The sequence below is a fragment of the Pimephales promelas genome, chromosome 14, assembly GCF_988280905.1.
Source record: "Pimephales promelas chromosome 14, fPimPro1.hap1.1, whole genome shotgun sequence".
NCBI lineage: Eukaryota > Metazoa > Chordata > Actinopteri > Cypriniformes > Leuciscidae > Pimephales > Pimephales promelas.
Window position 1 is genome coordinate 5,140,777 of NC_142782.1, and position 23,939 is coordinate 5,164,715.

Genomic DNA, 23,939 nt, shown 5'->3' on the forward strand with positions numbered 1-23,939 from the left:
CTCATTCACATGGATGCTAGTTCGATTGTTATTTCCACCTCTCATGATGCACGCATTGTTGAAAGCACATGCTTACGTGTGCTGTTACATGCACCTTAGCAGCGCTCCCTGCGCATGAACTCACTCAGACAATAATGTGATTGTCATTTCAGTCTCTGTGAATGAGTGCGACTCGCTCAGCAATGCTGTAATGTGTGTGTTTGCAGGAAGCCGTCCAGTGGTGTTTCTGTCTGCGCGGGTGCATCCCGGAGAGACTAACTCTAGCTGGGTGATGAAGGGCACTCTGGAGTTTCTCATGAGCTGCAGTCCTCAAGCCCAAAGTCTACGAGAGAGCTACATCTTCAAAATCATCCCCATGCTCAACCCCGACGGGGTCATCAACGGAAAGTATGTCGGCAAACAACAAAATCACCTCCACCACGATTTGTATTATCATTATGTTATTTAAAAAAAAAATTGTACGGCATGTACAGTGGTATGAATAAGTTTTGGCACCCATGCTAAAGTTGCCTAAAAAGAGGAATAAAAAATCATCTTTTGGATATTGATCTTAATGCCTAAATTAGAAAAATGAGGAAAACTCCAACCTTTAAGGACACCAATTTTCTTTGTGAATGAATAAATGTTTTTCCTTAAAATACAGGGTGCATAAGTCAGGGCACCCCTATGTTAAATTCCCATAGAGTCAGGCAGATTTTTATTTTTAAAAGCCAGTTATTTCATGGATCCAGGATAATATGCATCCTGATAAAGTTCCCTTGGCCTTTGGAATTAAAATATCCCCACATCATCACACACCTTCCACCACACGTAGAGATTGGCATGGCGTACTTTCCATAAGATCATCTTTCAATGCAAATCAAACCGGCTATTAGGCTAACTGAAGTAAAACCGTGCCAATCTCTACGTGTGGTGGAAGGTGTGTGATGATGTGGGGATATTTTAATTCCAAAGGCCAAGGGAACTTTATCAGGATGCATATTATCCTGGATCCATGAAATAACTGGCTTTTAAAAATAAAAATCTGCCTGACTCTATGGGAATTTAACATAGGGGTGCCCTGACTTATGCACCCTGTATTTTAAGGAAAAACATTTATTTATTTATGATACATTATTCATTCACAAAGAAAATGTGTGTCCTTAAAGGTTGGAGTTTTCCTCATTTTTCTAATTAAGGCATTAAGATCAATATCCAAAAGATGATTTTTTATTCCTCTTTTTAGGCAACTTTAGCATGGGTGTCCAAACTTATTCATACCACTGTATATGGGCAGGAAAATATACTGCATTTTAAAAAAAGATGCAGATATTATGATACTGTTTGCTAACACTCTTATGTCATCACACAGTGTTACCAATATTAAAAACTGCAATACTTCATCCGTAATCGGTAACACTTTACAATAAGGTTCATTTATTAAACATTAGTTAATGTATTAACTAACATGAACTAACCATGATCAATACATTTGTTACTGTTTTTGTTCATCTTTGTTAACGTTAGTTAATATAAATACAGCTGTTCATTGTTAGTTCATGTTAATTCACAGTGCATTAACTAATGTCAACAAGATTTGAATGAAGTATTAGTAAATGTTGAAATTAACATTAACTAAGAGTGAACAATACTTCTTCGGCATTTGTTAATCTTTGTGAATGTAGTTAACTAATGAACCTTATTGTAAAGTGTTACCCAATCTTCTTCATGGTCACGTTGCAGTCATCGTTGTTCTCTGAGTGGGGAGGATCTGAACAGACAGTGGCAGAACCCCAACATCGAGCTTCATCCCACCATCTACCACTCCAAGAGTCTCCTGCAGTACCTCAGAGCTACAGGAAGAACTCCACTGGTGAGAGAGCGTCATGCTGTCGATGAGAGAACCCGGTGGAAACTGTGTAATGACACCAGCAGTGTGTGTTTGTCCGTTTAGGTGTTCTGCGACTATCACGGCCATTCGCGGAAGAAGAACGTTTTCATGTACGGCTGTAGTATTAAGGAGACGGTGTGGCAGACCAATATTAACACCAGCACTGTTGACCTACAAGAGGACCTTGGATACAGGGTAACACATCTGCACACTTTATATACTCATCTTTTATTGGCAGAGAGAGAGGTTATTCACATGTATGGCCCTCATTAAAGGAGTAGTTCACTTTTAAAAAACTTTTGCTGATAATTTACTCACCCCCATGCCATCCAAGATGTCCACGTCTTTCTTTCTTCAGTCGAAAAGAAATGAAGGTTTTTGATGAAAACATTCCAGGATTTTTCTCCATATAATGGACTTCAATGGGGTCCAAACGGTTCAAAGTCCAAATGAGAGTTTCAGTGCAAACTGTTCAAAGGGCTTTAAACGACTCCAGACCATGAATAAGGGTCTTATCAAGCGAAACGATCGCTCATTTAATAAAAAACTTGATTTTTAAAACGATCGCTCATTTAAATGAAAAAAACTTGACGTGGCTTATAATGATGCGCTGAGGATTGTGCTTAAAATTCCTAGGGGGAGTAGTGCCAGCGAAATGTTTGTGGCTAACAATGTGCTGTTTTAAGAAATTGTATGTATAGATTCATGTGCAGACTGACAGGGTCTAAGAATATGATTATTGTGTCCATAGCTGATGTTTCTAAGAGTGACACAAGGTATACATCTTGCTTTTGGAAACATTGGACTCGAAGCCTGTATGTGTTTTATACTGTTTGTATTGTTATTTATTTATTTAAATATCTGTACTGTGTTGTCTCTATGGACCTTTGTGGAATAAAGTTGATTGAATTGAATAATAAATAAATAACAAAGTTTAAGTTTTATAAGCTCAAATGCTCGCCTTGCTCTGTTCTGTGATGCACGTTCATGACTCTCCTGTTCAAACAAAATGAACGAATCTTTTTCTGAGTCAGTTCGTTCGTTTCGTTCCAATGAACCAAATGACTCGGAAAAAGATTCGTTCATTTTGATGAACGAGTTCGAACAGGAGAGTCACAAATCAGCCTTGAACAGTTTGCAGATTGATGAAAGCCCTTTGAACAGTTTGCAGTTTGTACTGAAAGTGTCTTTTGGACATTGAACTGTTTGGTTCCCATTGAAGTCCATTATATGGAGAAAAATCCTGGAATGTTTTCTTCAAAAACCTTAATTTCTTTTCGACTGAAGAAGGAAAGACGTGGACATCTTGGATGACATGGGGGTGAGTAAATTATCAGCAAAAGTTTTTTCAAAAGTGAACTACTCCTTTAATCTTCTTTTCTCAGAAGAACGAAAGATATGATTTCGAAATGTCACGAAGTTGAGTTGTAATGTTTTTGGGACGATTATTCTTTTAAAGAGGACCTATTATGTCACTTTAGTCTCAATATTGTTTTGGGGCTCTAGAATAGGTTTTCATGGATAAATGTTGATAAAAATGTAACGGGTTAAATCAGATGTGTTTGATTAGGAAGAGTTTGATGTGTGGTGTTGGTGTGGGGAAACACTGATATAGAGAATAAATCCTATTTGAGTGACTTTGTGCTTTGGAAATTTGAAGAGTCATTACACACTAAAGAGGAACTATTATGCTTTTTGACATGTTCAACATTCTTTAAGTTAGCAATAACAGTTACACTTTATTTCGATAGTCACTTTAGACGTTAAGTAACTTTCAACTACATGTCAACTAACTCTCATTAGAGTATTAGTATATTATAGTAGACTGTTAGATTACGGTTAGGTTTTAGGCTTTAGGTTAGGAGAATAAGTTTACTTGTAGTCGCCAAGTTACTTTTAGTCAGTTGAATGTCTGTCGGGGGACCAACAAAATAAAGTGTTAGCAGATATTAAGCTGACACTCTACTAATACTCTAATGACAGTTAGTTGACATGTAGTTGAAAAGTTACTTATAGTTTGTAGAATGTCTGAAGTGGACTATCGAAATAAAGTGTTACCGCAATAAGGTACGAGAGGCTGTGCTGTATCGTGAATATGGCCGAAGGGCGTTGTTAGCGGCGTAACCCCTTCAGCCGTTACTTATTCACGATACAGCACTTGCCTAGAGTACCTTATTGCTTTTATAAAACGGTCACCACACAATAGAAATATGAAAGTGAAAAAAAAATATGTATTAGTGCAACTTTCATGAAGTAAAATCACTAAAAGCCTTCCTTCCGCTAGAAAAAAAATAGTCCCCGACCGTGAACAGCGACAACGTTCCGATGTGTAATATGCATGAAACCTCAATTAAAAACAACATAAGAACTGCAGTGTTGCACAGTGATACATAGAACCGTTGGGTGAAGCGGTCATAGCCGTGTTTTATCCTGAATAAAGCACAGCTATTGACCAATCAGAATCAAGAATGGAACTAACCGTTTTATAAAGGCAGCATAAAACAGTCTGAAAAAGTGTTGATTTGTTCACGTAAATGCCACTTCTCGTGTGTTTTAGACTCTGCCTAAGCTGCTGTCTCAGATGGCTCCAGCGTTCAGCCTGTCCAGCTGCAGTTTTGTAGTCGAGCGCTCTAAAGAAGCCACGGCGCGCGTGGTGGTCTGGAGAGAGATCGGAGTGCAGCGCAGTTACACCATGGAGAGCACCCTGTGTGGCTGTGACCAGGGCAAATACAAGGTGAGGGCTGGGTAGTTTTACACAAACTTTACCTTATGTCTGGTTCAGATTACAATATTTTGTCTGTTACGATAGTCACTGTGTCAGATTACGCGATTCTGACTCCTAAAATCTTGGACAAGACACATCAGTGTTTCCGCTACATTCATTCTCCCGTGGCGGGCCGCCACACTTAAAATCCTCCCGCCACGGCTGCAGCTTCCCAGTGACGTCCGATATTCTGCAAAGTATTATGTTATTTTGTTAAGCCCCCACTAAAGGCATAAAAAACTTTGTAAAGCACAATCAAGTTTTCACCCTATATTCCAAGACTTGTAAAGTCATTCAATAGCATAATGTGTGGTAAAATTAATATTTTAGTCACTAAGTTAACGGAAAGTCATCTCGCCTCAGTCATTCTCCATTCAGCATTCACACAGCGCGTCGCGTTCGGTTGCGACAGTAACACGACGACACTCTCTTCAAGATCAATATTATTATACTTTATTTGTAGATAAAGCATAAAGGTCTGTGGTTTGCATAAAATGACTTTATCTTGCTGGAGTGGAGTTTATTGCCCTTTCTAAATCACATTCCCTTCTCCCGGGTGTATGTGAGATTACAGCATAGAGTCGAGAGAATGCTATTGTTCTTCATGCGCACTGAAATTTAAAACTGTTAAAAGAAAAGGCTCAAAAAACTGTTGCATATAGAATACACTAAGCATTAGTGCTGCACGATTAATCATATCGTAATAGCGATCTCAAACCTATGCAATTATATAACGCAAAATGCCGCGATTTTATATGAAATAAACAAATTAGGGCTATTAACGCAGCATCTCTTCTTTTTTGTCATCCTTTGACTAGTGTTACAAGATCCCGCTCTTATTCGTGCAAATGCCTTTTTCGCATTTTGCACGACTAGAAGTGAAAAGCTGCCTTTGAATGCCCTGAGACGCGCGCCATAATGCGCATGCTGACCGCGTGCCAGAATACAGTTCTCTTTCGAGCTTAAACGAACAATAACACACACACAATTATGCCAAAATATCGTTTTGTCGAATAGCTTCATAACATAAGAAAAGTCTTATGAACGAAAAGAGTTGTGCTATGAGGCGCGTGTGAGATCCGCGTCTCGACAACGGGTTCTCTTAAAGGGCCAGCAGCGAATAAAGCGTTCTGTCAGTAAAGTTAAAAGAACAAAGGGAAATTATAAAAAATTACTCACTGATCTTGACTAAAGAACTTTTGTAGCTTTAATAAGGATTATTCTATATAATTTATTATGGGTTAATGTGGGGATTGTTTGAAGTTCACTTAATTTAAAAGCTGTTATATTTTTTAAGCCTAATAATATTTTTTTTTAAAGTTGATCGCTTTAAAATGCAATGATGGAATCACTGTAATGTTGGTTTGGTTGATGGTTTATTGATCATTATAGATGTTATCAATCATTTAGTTGTTGTTTTTAGTTTGAGTTGAGAAATAAACATTAATCTGTGTGTGCTTTTTACTTTAGAACCAAGCAAGTTGGACTCATGAAACCATTTTATTATATCGGAATCGCATTTCACAACTGCAATATTGACCTCAATAATGGCAATGACATTTTCCCCAAATCGTCCAGCCCTACTAAGCATAGATTATAGATATAATCCCTTCGCTATGTTCTTTTCAATGTGAAGCGTTGCGTGCTGTAACTTGGTGTTGCTTCAAGTGCATCATTCTGCACATGGGATGCGCATGATCGATTATAATACTTTGGGAAGACAAGGGGGCGTGGCCTAGGGGAATATCACTCGTGCTTAGTAGCGAGTGACTTCCGGAACCGAACGTAAACAAACAATGGATGAAGCGGTGAGTGTTGTATTCAGAAAAAAGTAAAAAAAGAAAGAAAACCAGACAATGGACACGTTCCTGGATTGCTCGAAGAGGACAGTATGGGCTGTCAATCCTCCAAAGAGAACTTGAGGTAAAATATCGTTTTATTTTATATTTTTACTTTTAGTTTTAACGTTAGCACCATCGTCTCTCTTTCGTTTCGCCATTTTTGAAAGTTGTGTACGGAAAAGCTTCTGTACTCCTATTGGTCAACCTCATACATGTGACGGAACCGTCGTGGACGACCGTTAAAAAAATTAAACGTGCTAGTCTTTTTGTCGTGATGTCGTGAAGTATCGCAGACGCGACGTAGGTTGTCGCCCACTATGACACACTATACGAGATGATACGATCGAATCTTGCGTCCCGACGCCTGTTGTCGTTTACGAATCCCCACGTCAAACGGATCGTACCAAAACCGGGCTAAAATCGTGTAATCTGAACCAGGCATTAAAGCGCAACTTCAGGATTTAGCATTAAGCTTTGTATTAGTTGAAAACATGTAGTTTTTTTTTTAAATTACCATGTTTTCCACCCTCATATCCCCCTGAGACAGGAGATTTATGTATTTTTTTCTCTGGAAAAAAAATCCTCCGATGATACAAAAATCGTTGTTGCGTTGCAAAATTTGTACGCGGTGATTTGTGTACTTGTGTAAAGTATGTTTCTGGCCTTGCTCTTTTTGTTTTTGCTGTTATCTAGTAATCGTCATGGAAATTAATTTCTCACAGGGTGTGGGAATACTAAACAAAGAGACAAGAAACGTTCAAAATATAAAACACAGTAACCCCATGTGAATGCTGAGGAAATCAATAAAAAAAAAACATGACAAGAACAATTTAAATGACTAACAATATCTTCAGTTTTAACTGCGATTCGTATTTGGGGTGCAAATAAATGTTGGTCGGTCTGACAGCAAGGCTCTTGGCTTTCTGTGCGGGTAAGATTAAACTATTTGTTGATATGACAAGGTCTTGGCAGGGCGGTTCTCAGCTGGAATGAACAACAGCTTCGTTTGTGATAAGATTCAGCTTCTGAGATGCCATGCTTGAACCCATGTAGCAATTCTCACTGGATTCATTTGGCACGGTAATTCAGAGCTTCATAACCCAAGGTTAATATTTTCACACATAAATAGCTGTGTATTTACTCTGCCTTTGAAAAGAATGATACAAGTAATCTTTTCACCAGTTGTTTTGTTTTAGAAGAATGCTCTATTGAATTGCTTTTTGCAATCCTGCAAGTCAAAACATCTTTGTCACTGGACTTCATGAAGAGGAAGTGATTATAATCACATCCTGTCCAAAATCCACTTGGAGTCCCAGAGAAATGACGAGAAACAAGTTTGACCGTATCTACTCATTCTTTTGACTTTTCAAGTCAACAATTCAAGTCACCAAATCTATGAAATAGCTTAACTTCACATGAAACATGATCTTTTCCACCCCTTTGCAACCCTAGTTGAGGCATTTTGGAAATATAAAAAAAAAAAAAATCCCCAAAAGTAATAAATAAAAAAACATGGGGCTGATTTATAAAAATCTAGCTGGAAAAACCCCACATCTTGCAGCATAATCTTGGTTTAAAGGAATAGTTCACTTAAATTAAAATTCTGTCATCATTTACTCACCCTTAAGTTGTTTCTTCTGCACAAAAGAAGATATTTTTTTAGAATGGCGGTTACCAAACAGTTTATGGGTCCCACTGACTTCCATGGTAGGAAGAAAAATACTGTGGAAGTCAATGGGACCATCAACTGTCTGGTTATCAACATTCTTCAAAATATCTTCTTTTGTGCAGAATTAAAATTTTGAAGTGAACTTTCTTTTAAAGGGGTGGTAAAGTATGATTTCACTTACAAGATTTAGTTAAACGATTTAAGATTTAAATTAAACAAGTTTTAGTTGGTGTGAAATGTTGCAGTTTGAGCATAAACAACATTATCAAAGTTACAACGCTCAAAGTTCAAAGCAAAGGAAGATATTTGCTTTTAAGGAAAAGGACTACAACAGTCGGCTGGTGGGGACTATACGGCATTCCTCCCCTAAAATCTACATAATAAGCCCCGCCCCCAGGAACATGCAGTCCATGTTGAGGAGAGGAAGAGCTGTTGTATAAGAGTACATTTGTGAGTCAGCTCAAACTTTAGCATCCATCTTTTCACATGTAATAGAGAGTCACTCTGTGTGCATCTCACAACAGTTCCTAGATGACCGATTTATAGATTACATGACAGATGTAATCTCAACATCAGCAAAGCAACATAAACAGAGACATCCTGTTGCATTCTACATGTTGTCACTTCTTATTAGACTCTCCATCTTTGTCTGACTCCATTTTAACATTAAATGGAGAACAGTTTCTGTAATTTTAGAGTGTCTGTGTGAAGAAATCGCAGCTACTAACACACACAAGCTCTTGAAACCCCGCCCTCTGCAGCAGCTCATTTGCATTTAAAGGGCCAGGCACAAAACGGTTCGTTTTTGCAAACCCTCAAAAAGTGACAACTTTAACATGCTATGTAAAAATATCTGTGGGGTATTTTGTGCTAAAACTTCACACACACACACTTTGGGCACATCAGAGATTCATTTGACATCTTGTGAAAATGACATTTTACCACCCCTTTAAGTTTTCTGTAGGCTACCTTGCAATTTAGCAATTTCTAGTTTATTCCCACTAATTTCCTGTTAATTCCCTGGAATTTTGCAACCCTAGAAATAACACAACTGCAATTATGTTGTTTAAATATAATACTGCTAATACTTAACACTGACCAATAGCATATTGTATTTTATTGAAAATTAGAGAAATAATATACAACTTGTTTATATATATATAAACATGTTGTTTATTATTTCTCTAATAATATTTATAATTATTAATAACTATTAATATAATTTATAATACCTATAATATTTCTGTAATAAACGTATTTTATTGAAAATTAGAGAAATAATATACAACTTGTTTATATATATATATATATATATATACTTTATATACACTCTTAAAAATAAAGGTTCTAAAAATAGTGTTTCTGCAGCCATGTTATAATGAACCAATTTGATTTCCCAAGGACCTTTTCAGGGAAAATTCTTCTTTGTGTGAAGAACTTTTTTAGTATCTAAAGAACCTTTTTGCTACTATAAAGAATCTTTTGTGCAATGAAAATGTTCCATGGATGTTAAAGGTTCTTCATAGATGCTAAAAATGTAACTTAGATTGACTTTTAAAGGAGAAAGAGGGGAACAACTGATTGACATGTTGAAACAAGTGCTCTGCATAGTATATTTTACCTCAAGTTACCTCTCTGGTTCATGAGACATGGTTATGATTCACAAGTCCAGTAGAAACATTTCTAATTTGGCCAAAGAGAACTAGTCAAAATTAAATTTTATATATAGTGTATTTAAAAAAATAATAATAATTAAAGGTGCGCCAAGTCATAAACAAAATTTCTTAAAAGATCTCAATATGTTATTCTGTGCAAAGCATGTACAGTTCTAAAATCTGTTTTTTTGTATTCAACATGGCATTTAAAAATGGCAACCATTTTTTTTTTACTTTTCTCAACTATGTTAAAAAAGGGAAAAGGGTGTAAAAGTACACAGAGCAGTTTTAAAGTAAGCATGGCCTGTTCAATTACGCCTGTTAAATATTATTAGTAGAAGCGCTAGCATTTTGTAATGCCACATCCTAAAGAAGATGTCCATTAGAGGCGTGTTTGATAATATGCATCACGACAAACAAGCAAATCACTAACACATTTTGTTTCATGGACACCAGATTTAAAGCTACAAATACACTGTAACACGAGATCTAAACACATGGTTTCGATATTCAAAGGCGATGACCACTGTTTGTTTTTATAACTGTCTTGAAGAAATGTTCAAATGTCAGTAAATATAAAATGACAGGTCTTCATGATGCATGTGAACAGTAGATGGCGCTATAGACCATCTGTGAAAGATGCAGTAGTCTCATGTCTCTGATAGTGACTCACAGTCTTCTCTCTGTAGGACACATAATGGCGTCTCTGTGAGTTCAAGTAACATGGCTGAAGCTTATTTCTGTCTACAGTGACCAATTGACAGTAACTAGATTAGTGCTAACGAGCGGTTTGTGTGAGAAAAAGAACAGTATTTATATCGTTTTACCTCTTGGATGCCCTTGAGGTAAGCTAAATTTCAAAGTGAACTATCCCTTTAAAGACGGCCATTGTTTTGTGACCGAAGATAATGTCCTGACATTGTCAGAAATTCAGTATGATCAGCATGATCATCAACATGACTTGGTCAACGCGACTTGGCACGCTTCATTTGCATAATTGACTTGCCAAGTTGCCCTCGTTTCCCTAGTCCATATTCTCCTTTCGAAGAAAAAACATTTAAAAACAATTTAAGGTTACACTTTATTTTGAAGGAGAACTCCGGCGCAAAATGAACCTTTGGTCTAATTACACATTGGTATAGTCAACCGTTCTCTGAGATTTGTTTTCATGATAATGGAATGTAAAGAGTTTTATCTCTAAAAACTGTTTAGCGTATAATGCTAGTATATGGGGGCATATAATAAGTAAAGAGAAATCGCTAGTTAATGCCACTAACAAGGCTCAAAATAGCCCCACACTAACACAGTAGCATAATCAGGGTCCATACATGCAAAACGAAGCATTGAGAACAATTTTGAGCCTTTTTAGTGCTATTAACTAGTGATTTATTATATGCCCTATATACTAGCATATACGCTAAACAGTTTTTAAAGATAAAACTCTTTACATTCGATTATCATGAAAACAAATCTCAGAGAACGGTCGACTAGGTAACAATGTGTAATTAGACCAAAGGTTCATTTTGCACCGGAGTTCTCCTTTAAGGTGTCATTGTTACTGTGTAATTATATATTTAAGAACTGAGTAGTATTAATGAACTGCTATATGGTTAGGATTAGGGTTTGGTTGAGGGTTAGTTGTATATAATGATGCCTAATTTACTGTTATTACTATGGTAAGTACATGTAACATATTGACTCCGTGAACAGTACAGACGACAACAGAAAATTGTGTGTAAATATTGTGAATTTCTGCCCAAAGCAATCCAGTAAGTGCTGTTTTCTTTAGACAAAACCCAGAAAGCAAAGCTGGTGTGTAGTTTACTTGTTTCCAAGAGTCTCAAACAAAACCCTTTTAAAGATTTGATGCCATTAATCACAACTTCCAATCCAATGATTAGTTCTTCCCTTGATCCGCTCAGTGTATCATCCCAGTGCATTGTAAACACGATGCTTTGCTTCAGGGAAGACTTATAAAAAACAGTCTTATTGTGTAGATTTGATTTCGCCTGAATTTCAGATAAGTGTGCAATGTGTAAAAATTGTGTAATTGAACATAATGCTACTAACTCTACATGCTGAGCATAACGGTCCCAAGTCCTGAGTTTTATCTAGAGAGCCGAACAAGCGGAATTCTAGCACAGTGTTGATTTCCACAAAAATTCATTTCAATATTTGTCCTGCCTTCTCTTCTTATATAAAAAAGCTGTGGGTTACAGCTGTGGTGAGGCACTTACAATAGAAGTGAATAGGGCCAATTCATAAATATTTAAACACTCCGTGTATTGGCACAAGACATTAACAATATGCTTGATGACTGATTTTACTGTAACACAATCACTTGTATATCTTTTATGAGTGAAGATATTTACAATTCTACAACTTTATTGCCATGGCAACATAGCTCCTAAATCTTACAACGTCAATAAAAGTGATATTGCAAATTTACAGCTCAAAAAAATGCACAGGATTTAACAGAAGAATTCATATAATGTCATAAGCTTCACATTTCTGCCTATAAGCCATCCAGAAATTGGCCCCAGTTCCGTTGTAAGTGCCTGACTAATCTTAAGGGTTTTTTTATTAAAGAAAAGGAGGGACAAGTTAAAATTATTGGTAACACTTTACTTGAAGGGGTGTGCATAAGACTGACATGACACCTTCATAACCATGACATGACATATGTCTTGAATATGAAGTAGGGTTTATGCATGTGTATGACAACTGTCATTAAGTGTCTTTCGCTCAATAATGACATTGTTTAAGATGTCTTTGTTATGAGATCTTGCCATAAACCATAACATCATAACAACATTGGTTGTCATGAAGCATTATAACAACTACAGTAGTACTAATTGAATTTGTCATTAAAAAGTTATAAAGGCTTCATTACAGTCAATGTCAAAACCAAGCACCAGCCAGTTTAATGTAATGTTGACCAATAAAGCTTCTTAAGTTTGATTATTAATCTGCCATGTCATGTTTATGACAGGTTGTGTTGTCTTAGTAATATCAAGTTGTCATGACAAAGACACTGACAGGTTATGATGTATTGGTTTATGTCAAGGTGTCCTAACAAAGACATCTCAAACAATGTCATATTTGCATTAAAAATATCATAACTGAGCAAATGACACTTAATGCCAGTTGTCACATACATGCATAAAACTTCCTTCATATTCATAACATATGTCATGTCATTGTTATGAAGGTGTCAAGTCAGTCTTATGCACACCCCTTCAAGTAAAATGTTACCAAATTGGGTGTGTAAATGAACATTATGCCACAAATGCTACATGCTGAGCTTAAGTTATATTCAAGGGTGGTCCCGACTCTAGATACTTTTATCTAGAGAGCCGAACAAGCGGATTGGCGGAACAAGCGGATTCTCTCATGATCCTGCAGCCAATGAGATTGCTTGCTTTACATTTAGAAATTCTGGTTCATTGTTTTCTGTAAAACAATCAGATTTACTCTGAACCCCTCCACCTCCCCCAGCTCCACCTGCCTAGATATTCTACAGGATTTATTTATGTCTATTTATGCAATTAATTGAATTTATTTATAAAACGGTTAGTTCCAATCCTTGATTCTGATTGGTCAATAGCTGTGCTTTATTCATGATAAAACAAGGCTATGACCGCTTCACCCAACGGTTCTATGTATCACTGCGCGACACTGCAGTTCCTATGTTGTTTTTATTTGAGCTTTCATGCATATTACACATCGGAACGACGTTGCTGTCAGTGTTCATGGTTAGGGACTATTTTTTTCTAGCGGAAGGAAGGCTTTTAGTGATTTTACTTCATGAAAGTTGCACTAATACATATTTTTACATATATTTACTCTAAAATGACCATTTTTATCAAGCTTGTATATTTAATTTCAGTAATTTCACTTAAATGACAATTAATAGGTCTTCATTGCCATTTAAGTGAAATTACTGAACTTAAATATACAAGCTTGATAAAAATGATCATTTTAGAATAAAATTTCAAATGGCACTTAGAGGCTTTTGCATCTGAACTCTTCATATATATATATACATTCACACACACCCTTGTATATTTAAGAAACAAATATTCTATATAAAATATTTATATTTATATATAATATAAATTATATATAAATCTATATACAGTATATACATGAAAATATTTCTTAAATATATACAAGCATGTGTGTGTATTTATATATAAAATAATTATACACTGTGCAGTGTGCACACACATATATTATGTAAGCACAAACTTTTATTTTGGATGCGATTAATCGCGATTAATCGTTTTACAGCCCTACTTTATTTATATAATTCATTGTGTCTCACACACAGACAATACACACTCCGGTTTTAGTCAAATCTGAAGAACCCAATGCTGTCAGTATCAGTCCATGAAATCATAATGAATGAGTTTATGAATGCGAACCAGATGTCATTTTGCAAACTAATCCTGTACAAATAGTTCTTGTAACATGGGATCTGTGTGTGTGTTTGCAGGGTCTCCAGATCGGGACAAATGAATTGGAGGAAATGGGCGCTCAGTTTTGTTTGGCTATGCTCAGGCTAAAACGCTTCACGTCCCCATTGGAGCTCCACAACCACAACTCTCATCTACTGGACATGGAGAACGACTTAGACACACGCAGCATCCCCAACATCACCAGGTAAACACACACACACACCAGTACAATGACCATATCCAGCTCAGGGACGTCCTGTTATTGTGCTGCCGCATGAACCGGCACAAACCGTAGAAGACGCAACGACTGCCATATCAAGTTTCAACACAACATTAAGCAGCTCGAAGCCCACTATGTTCAGAACAATAATAGTCCATGATGTCAGAAGCTTCTAGAGTCTAGAAGCTTCTTGGGAACATTCTTCGGCCCCTCCCAACTTGTGTATTTCTGTAATGGATAATAACATGCATACACACACACATCTTGCAGCTCTCTTCTAATGGCCGGCACCACTTGAGGAGATGTCAGTCACATGGGGCTCAGCGCACTTGAGTGAAGAGAGAAGCACTCTGCTCATTATAGTCATCTAATCACCTGATCAAAACGCCCGCTAATCCACTTTGAGTCTGCCCCCCCTCCCCTCAGCCCGTCTCACTTGGATCCAGTTTCTTCCCTATCACACCATTAAAACCATTAAAAACCCACTAAAACCAGCCAAACCACCAGACCACACATTAAACCATTTAACTGCTTAACAAGAGGGCCATAAAACCATCATCACTCTTAGTAAGGTTATTGTGTTAGGAGAGAAAGAGAGAGAGAGGGATGCTGAGAAATGCCTCCTGTGCCGCCACATGAGGTTTTCGACCGCTACCCTACAGGAGTCGTTTGTTGGTTTTGTTGTATTGACCCGTCATTTATTATAGCTCAAACTTTAGGTTAGGGGGTTGTTCAAATCTCTAACCCCGAGTATTAAACTGTGGCTCGTAACTCGTCCCGCATTGTTTTGCTGCAAACATGAATGATGTCTCGAATTATGTGGCTTGTTGAGGACAGGTGGGAAATCCCATGGAATTACATTGAAGGGGAGTCCCGAGCTATATATAGAAAACCAAATGTCAGAGACTTGGGGATTGGATCTGGTTTCTTGGTCCACAGTGCACCAGCGATCATGGAAAATCTAGAAATATCTGTTCATTTTTCATTTGTAATTTCTGAACTTGTCATCATTTGTAAAATTATATTTTTGTTCAACCCGTTGAATTAAATAAATTGATCTTGATTTATTTGAATTCGATTCTGGCGGTATACAGAGCCAAAATTATGAAAATCAATGTCCTTATATATATATATATGTGTATATATATATATATATATATATATATATACACACACAAACTAAACTCACTAAATATATATTTGGGGGGTAATGATATAAGGAAGTCACGGATGGGTACGTACCTTGGTTTTGGGGTCACAAGCACTAAACCGTAAACAGAATGCACTCTTGCATAGGTCTTTTTATTTATTTATTTATTTTTTGTAGGGCTGATAAATAATTAAAAGGTATTTGGTCACAATCCACTATAAAATTCAAAACCATCTCTTGTTATAAAAGTACAAAATAAAAATAATAATGAAAAGTAAAAGTTTTTTTGCACTAGTTCTGGTGATTGGCTCATCTGGATGATGTTGTGTTAAAGGAGTAGTTCACTTTTAAACACACTTTTGCTGCTAATTTACTCACCCCCATGTCATCCAAGATGTCCACGTCTTTCTTTCTTCAGTCGAAAAGAAATTAAGGTTTTTGATGAAAACATTCCAGGATTTTCTCCATATAATGGACTTCAATGGGAACCAAACGGTTCAAAGTCCAAATGAGAGTTTCAGTGCAGCTTCAAAGGGCTTTAAACGACACCAGGCGATGAATAAGGGTCTTATCTAGCGAAACGATCGTCATTTCAAAAATAAATAAAAAACTTTTAAGTTTTATAACCACAAATGCTCTCCTTGCTCTGTTCTGTGTCTCATTTCGTTCGTTAAATGAACAAAATGACTCAAAAAAAGATTCGTTCATTTTGATGAACGAGTTCGAACAGGAGAGTCATGAACGCGCATCACAGAACAGAGCAAGGCGAGCATTTGTGCTTATAAAACGTATTTATTATTTATTTATTTATTTATATAACTTATTTATTTTTTGTTTTCATCGGAAACCTTAATTTCTTTTCGACTGAAGAAAGAAAGACATCTTGGATGACATGGGGGTGAGTAAATTATCAGCAAAAGTGTTTTTAAAAAATGAACTACTCCATTAAGCCCTTGTACACCAAGTCAAAAAACGCAAATTTTTGTAAGCGTTTTTTCATATCCGTGATTCGGTAGCTCTGAATTGTCAAAACGTCATTCAAACTGCTTGCTAAGGATGCAAAAAACACAGAAAATTAAACCCGATTTGAATGTTTTCATGACGGATGAAAGTTTCGGAGGCAGTGTGCAAGCGTAATTGACATAACGTGAGGTCGTATTTGTTTTTAAACGTGCGAAAATTTCGGACGTGAATTTCATACTCGGCGTGCAAGGGCCTTTACGCTCTTTCAAGAAATCACGGAAAGATGAGCGACAAGGAGAAAAAGTGGCATAAACCCGAGTCTGTTTACACACTTCCTCCGAAATTTTCGTTCGTCAGAAAATTTTTTTCGTTTTTCGCATCCTTAGCAAGCATTGTGAGAGGTTTTTTGACGATTCAGAGCCACCATACAAGCGAACGCTAAAATCCAGAAGTCTTTATGAAAATTGGTGCTCTTCTTTTAACATGTGGCTCCAGTATTGCTAGCAAAGCATCAAACTGAGCCACTGACATCCTGAAGTAAACTTTGAATAATCCCGCAGTGGACCTCTCTTTCCCCTCTCTCTCTCTACGCTATGTCAGGATTAGATGATGGACCCAATATTCCCTCTTTTCTTTTCTCTTTTTAAAAAGAGAGAGGACAAGAAAATCATTCTCACTGCGTAAAGACTCCATTTTGTATTGTTTTACAATTTTTTTCGCAACGGATTAAAACGCATCTGACGCAAATTTCGGGTCTCAGTGTGCAAGGACCTTAAGACCATGCGAAATCGATTTTTTTGTGTGACAGCCATGTGTCTGTGTGTGTTTTCTGCAGTAACACCACATACGTGTTGGATGAGGATGAGCCAGCGTTCCTGGAGGAAGTGGACTACAGTGCGGAAAGCAATGACGAGAATGACCCCGATCCTGAAGGGTATCTCCAGGATAACCATGCTCTCCCGGACCCCAATTCTGACTCCGAGCTCAGCCACCAAGACTCTCTTAACTGAAACCGTACCAGGCTCACTTTAGTGAACTCCCCTTTGTCGTGTCACCTGTGTTCGCCTAATTCATAGAACTTGTTCACAAAACTTACCTTAATAAGTATAACCAAACCACTTTTCTGACGGCAAACACAACATAACATAATAATGCAAAAGGTGCTTTTGAGACCATGGCGAATATAGATGCTTTTCAAGCTATAGCGCTCTAGGTAATGTTACATAGAAATCATGCTCGTTGTTCCAAACCTGTTTGACTTTCACTCTTCTGTGGAACACAAAAAGAGATGTTATGAAGAATGTTGACACTGCTCTTTTCCATACGATGATAATGTAACTAGTATGTTCCACAGAAAAGAAACAAGTAATACAGATTTGCAATGATATGAAGTTGAGTAAATGACCTTTAATAAGACATAATCTAAAAAGTGTAAATGTAATAGGTCCCTATATTAAGACATTGAATTAAATTAGTTATACTAAAAAAATAAGACATGTTATGTGCTAAACAGAAAAGGTCATGACCATGTTTCCTAAAGCACCATCTTTACATCTCTTTAAAGGGATACTCCACTTTTTTTGGGAAATAGGCTCATTTTACAACTCCCCCAGAGTTAAACTGTTGAGGATTACCGTTATTGTATCCGTTCATCCGATCTCCGGTTCTGGCGGTAGCACTTTTAGCTTTTTAGCTTAGCATACATCTTTGAAGTGGACAAGACCATTAGCATTTCTCAAAAACCAAAAAGTTTAGATATTTTTCCTATTTAAACCTTCTGTAGTTAAATCGTACACTGAGACCGACGGAAAATGTAAAGTTGCGATTTTCTAGGCTGAAATGGCTAGGAACTATACTCTCATTCCCGCGTAATAAAAGCTGAGGACTATTTTCAGGCGCTGCGTCATATCATTACGCCTGCTGATTATTACGCAGGAATGAGAGTATAGTTCCTAGCCATGTCAGCCTAGAAAATCGCAACTTTACATTTTCCGTCGGTCTTAGTGCACGATGTAACTAAAGAAGAGTCAAGTTTTAAATAGGAAAAATATCGAAACTCTTTGTCAATTTTTTTTTTTTTTTTTTTTGAGAAATGCTAATGGTCTTGTCCACTTCAATGATGTATGCTAAGCTATGCTAAAAGTGGTACTGCCAGAACCGGAGATCGGCTGAATGGATTCAAAAACGGTAAAACTATTTCCAAAAAAAGTGTAGTATCCCTTTAAGAACATATGTTACAGCTGTAATCCTGATACTGAATGATGAACCACAATGTCACCTAACTTCATCATCAGGATAGAAGCAACACCTCACAGTACAATGCAATCTAATGAATGTAACATCACTCTTATTCTCACGAGAACGCTCACCTCTGTGCTTCCTGTGGCGTCCTGATGGGACCGCCATGACGTCGCAGTGCTAGATCACTATTGTATTCGTGGGAGTGCGTGTTCACGGTACATTTGGTGGCTGTGTTTGCTTTTTAAGTGAGAGAGCTTCTGTATTTTAATTTAGATGTTAATATTTCTTTTGTTGCATTTGTATAATTAGTGCATGATTTTTTTGAAAGTCTTTGCCTTTTTAATTTATTTTATTCCATTTATTTGTTAATTGGGAGAAAAGAAGGGTAAAACTTGATTTCGACAGTGTGTTAGTGTGCTTGTTTGTATTTGTGTTTGTTTGATGTCAGCAGTTGGCCAAAGTATGTATGTATGAGAAAATAGTTTGGTTGTTCGAATGTTTGTCAATCTTTGATTGAAATTATGGGTAATAAACAACTAAGTTAAGCTGATCCGTCGCATTTTCGTTTTGCACTCAACTTGTATTTAAATGATTAAATGTTGCCTCCCAAAAAAATTATGTTTAAAAATAAAGTTTGGGGCCAGAAAGTTTTGTTTTAATTTATACTTATATTCACCAAGGACACACAAAGACAGTGAAGGCATTTTTGTTACAAAAGATTTCTATTTCAAATAAATACTGTTCTTTTGAATTTTTAAACATTAAGAAACAACAATTAAGCAGCACATCTGTTTTCAACATTGATGTTTAAGGGATAGTTCACTTTGAAATAAATTGTTGGTATGTTTTAACTTACCTCAATATCGGTATCCAAGATCTAGGTGTCTTTGTTTCAGCAGTAGTTTCAATTTTTATATTTGTAGGTCAAACCGTTCTTGTCTGTCACTCATATAATGCAGGTCTATGGTCACCACCTCAAAGATCATGTACAGCGAAGTCAAAATTAAACATGATTTAATGACTCGTAAATGTAAGTACACATTGATGGCCTAAGACACGAAACGAGCGGTTTGTGCGAAAACGAACAGTATTTATATCGTTTTTACCTCTTGTAACCACAGCCACGTCCAAGTAACCACAGACACGTCCAACCACGCTTTGTGGCTGTGGTTATAAGAGGTAAAAACCATATAAATACTGTTCATTTTCTCACACAAACCGCTCGTTTCTTGTCTTTGGCCATCAATGTGTACTTACATTTTGGATGCCCTAGAGGTAAGCTAAAACTCATCAACCCCAAATATATATATATTTGGTCTTTTGTTGTTTGGTTAACATTAAAACAGACTGCAGCGCAGTGAGAATATTAGGCTGCTGTCACTTTAAGAGTTGCATGGATCTGGTACTGTTTTATTTCTCAACTATTTACATTCAGTTAAGCCATAACCGACTGTGTTTACTAGGATACTCGCCAAAATGTCTGTGTGAATTTGTCCGTTCAAGCACAAGAAAATGGAAAGAGAACTCAATTCAGTCCTCAATCCTGAGACGCGGCTTTCTGGACGCATGCTTTGAATGAGTGGTCACACAAAACATCCATAGACAGTAAAAAAACAAAAAAATGGATACAACGACCCCATTGATTTCAACAGAGAAAATTGAAGCCTGTTAAAAGCTGATAGCCAGGCGTATATATATATATATATATATATATATATATATATATATATATACACATTATATATTACATAAAAACTATATATATATATATATATATATGAAGACCAAACGAGAAACTAGTTGGAACTAATTAACGAGCAACGGGTGAATGAGATTAAACAAATGGGAAAGGTGGATAAACTGAAGATGAAGGTGAACACAATGAAAACAAAGACATAACAGAACAAAACCCTGACACTTACTTTAGTGGAACATCATCTTTACATGATTACATAGTGTAAGTTCATCTGAAGAAAAGAGCCCTACTGCTAAAATGTTGACCATGACACCTTTACAGCTCAAATAAAACTTTTGTATGGAATAATTAATGTAAGCCACAAATGCTGTCCATAAAGCTTAACTTTGAGCCCGGAACACTGTGGACAAGTGGACTGTCAGACAGGAAAGAGTCGAATGAGTGAATGAGTAAGTGGGACAGGAGACGAATGTCTTAAGCGGCGGAAGAATGCTATAATCCACAGTCGGCATTCCTAACCAAAGCTCCCGTCTTTTCAGCTCCATCACTTCCTCTTTATCTACAGCATCCCTTCATTTTCCACAGAGCAGAAACAAAAGACTCAATCCCAGCTGGCCCTCGTCGACAGCTGTATTCACATCAGACCCCTAATTAACCGCACCAATACATTTGACATGCATACGTCAACACGATCTGATGCTCTCCTGACTATTCATTTAAAAACCATTCATTGGCTTTCATGTAACTCATTCATTGTGCAGATCTTTATCAAAGACTGAGGTTGTAAAAGCTCTTTTCTCTCTCTCTTTCTTGCTTGCATATTGTGTGTGTGTGTGTGTGTGTGTGTGTGTGTGTGTGTAAGCCATCTATGCCAAAAATTTTCAAACAAAGAACAATCACACACATTGCTATCATTTTCAAAACGGAGTTTGTATGACTTAGGTTGTTGCTCCACTAAGTAAATAAAGCCAGAGCATCAGGCTACCATGCTGATGCATGCATTCTTAGGACAAATGAATACAGCATTAAGTCAACATAAGTATGTTTATCACCATTATGCCTTGTTCACACTACATGATTTTAAAACGTCGGGCTGAACTGTGCGGTTCACACTACATGACCTGCTCTCAGTGAAATCAGGAGTGTTCAAGTTGTTTAGCAGTTCACATCAAACAGCACAACGCGATTGATCCACACCAGGAGGTAACTCACTACACGAGTTGACAACGCACTACATAGAGATACAACCACCATCGGATGATAAGAGCAAATCATTTTTGGCTCTAATGAGAGCTGTTTCAGTACTATGGTACGGTCTAAATCATGAAAATAATCAAATAAATAACAAGTTGACAACAACTCTGTCACCCAACGATTCTATCTTGTCTACAAACCACGTTTTGTCACGAAAAAACACGCAATAAAACGACCAGAAATGACGCGAAACAGCACGTGCGCCAATACCCAGCGAAGAAGAGAACACACGAATATGAACGTCAGACAGAAACTAGTACTGCACACTGTTTGGGTGATGATTCGCTCTGAGAAAAAAAAAATGCAACAAAAAAAGAAAAACTAAGATTTACCTGGTGTTCTCAACATGACATCACTGAGGTTGAGTCGTGCGACGGCTCGGATATCTACAGTAGCAGGCTAGATATTTTTCTGGGCTCGGCGACGCGTCTGCAAGCGTTTTCGCTGCGTTTGATTGGCAAGCGTTCATCGTCCGCTAATCCCCCGTGATTTGCACGCGATAACACCCTGACCTGTCGGCGAGCTCAACGATTTGCAAATCGGGTATAAATCGGGCTTAAAAATCCTGTAGTGTGAACTTGGCTTTAGTCAAGTATTTTCCTATATAAAGTGTCGAGTGTAAAGGCCATTGCACACCGAGTCCGAAATTCGCATCCGAAATTTTCGCACGTTAAAAAAAAAATTCGACCTCACGTTATGTCAGTCACGCTTGCACACCGCCTCCGAAACTTTCGTCCGTCATAAAATTAATCGGATCGGGTTCGATTTTCTGCGTTTTTCGCATCCAGAGCCAGCATTTTGAGAGGTCTTTTGACAATTCAGGGCCGGAGGGAGCTCGTCCTCAAATCATTGCACATATGCGCCGTGCTTTCAGTTTCGGTTTTCAATTCGATCAAGTGTTTATGTTCTCTTCTCTATATTGGATTATGAAATTAATAAACCTCCCCTTTCAATCAGATTGAAATTTAGGATCGAATAAGGTGTGATTGAGCAGCCTATTTGATAACTAATGTATTATTTGGGCACAATATACACAATAACAGCCTAGCTGTTCTGTCTGCCCAGCGCTTCCAACGGGCCGCGCGCGGGTGTGTGTTTGTCCGTGTGTGTGTCCATACCTGGTCCATTTCAGACTGACACACTGCCAGTCTCCGTTCAGAATCGATTGGTTCACGGAAATTGGTGGTCTTGTTTTTAATATGTGGCTCCAGAATCGCTAGCAAAGCATCGAACTGTCCCACTGACATTCTGAGGTAAATTTTGAATCGCTCAGGATAAATTCGCAACTCCTTGATAAGGAACTCGACTTCCTTTCGGCGCAATTTCAGGATTGGATGGACGTAATATTTTCTCTTTCTTCTCTTTTCAATAAGAGAGAGGGCAAAAATCATCCTCACTGCTTGACGAATCCATTTGGTATTTTTGCGTTTTTTCCCGCAAAGGTTTAAGAAATACGCAACGGACTCGGTGTGCAAGGTTTCTATGCGTGACGAATTTTTAGGCTGACGAACACGAAAATACGCATACGAATATTTCGTACTCGGTGTGCAATGGCCTTAACACTTTAAAAAGGAATGCTTATGTAAATACTTATGTATTTAGAGTGTCACAAACCAATTGGGATGTCAGAAAGTAAGGTCTTTCTAATCAAACACACCTGATTTTACCAACGCATTCTCATTCTTTGGCGTCATATAGGTGACGCCATATGACATTTCGGCAAAATACTACACACATGGCACCCTTTAGTGTCAATATAACATGCACTGTTATGGGTAGGTTTAGGTCTGGGATAGGGTCTGCGTCTCATTGACGCTAAAGGATGCTAATCACCTGTTTGACACCTTGGATTCTGCATGTTATATTGACGCTAAAGCGTCCCATGTGCATAGTATTTCGACGAAATGTCATACGACCCCAAAGGATGAGACCTCTTTTCCACCAAAAAAGAACTGGTTCGGAACTGGTGCTGGTTCAAAGTTGGTTCGGAGTTGATTCAACTGGCGAACCGCTTCAGAACCTGTTTGTTTTTCCACTGACTAGAGCGCCCAGGGAACAACGTCGTTACGTCACTGTGTACGTCGCCATACGTCTTATCTAGAAACGCTTGCAAGTACAACATTACTTTGGGATTATCTCTAATCTCGATCTCTGTA

At 37.4% G+C, this 23,939-nt stretch overlaps 1 protein-coding gene across 1 annotated transcript in view; it reads left to right on the forward strand.

The window, feature by feature from the left end:
- Positions 1-18,084, forward strand: part of agtpbp1 (ATP/GTP binding carboxypeptidase 1) — a 52,755-nt gene extending 34,671 nt beyond the window's left edge. Inside the window, 7 exon segments of the mRNA XM_039674769.2 lie at positions 207-387; positions 1,723-1,852; positions 1,934-2,065; positions 4,428-4,604; positions 14,298-14,464; positions 17,428-17,581; positions 17,583-18,084. Coding sequence (XP_039530703.2) covers positions 207-387; positions 1,723-1,852; positions 1,934-2,065; positions 4,428-4,604; positions 14,298-14,464; positions 17,428-17,581; positions 17,583-17,624 — 983 coding nt within the window. The 3' untranslated portion in view covers positions 17,625-18,084.
- Positions 18,085-23,939: the final 5,855 nt, after the last annotated feature.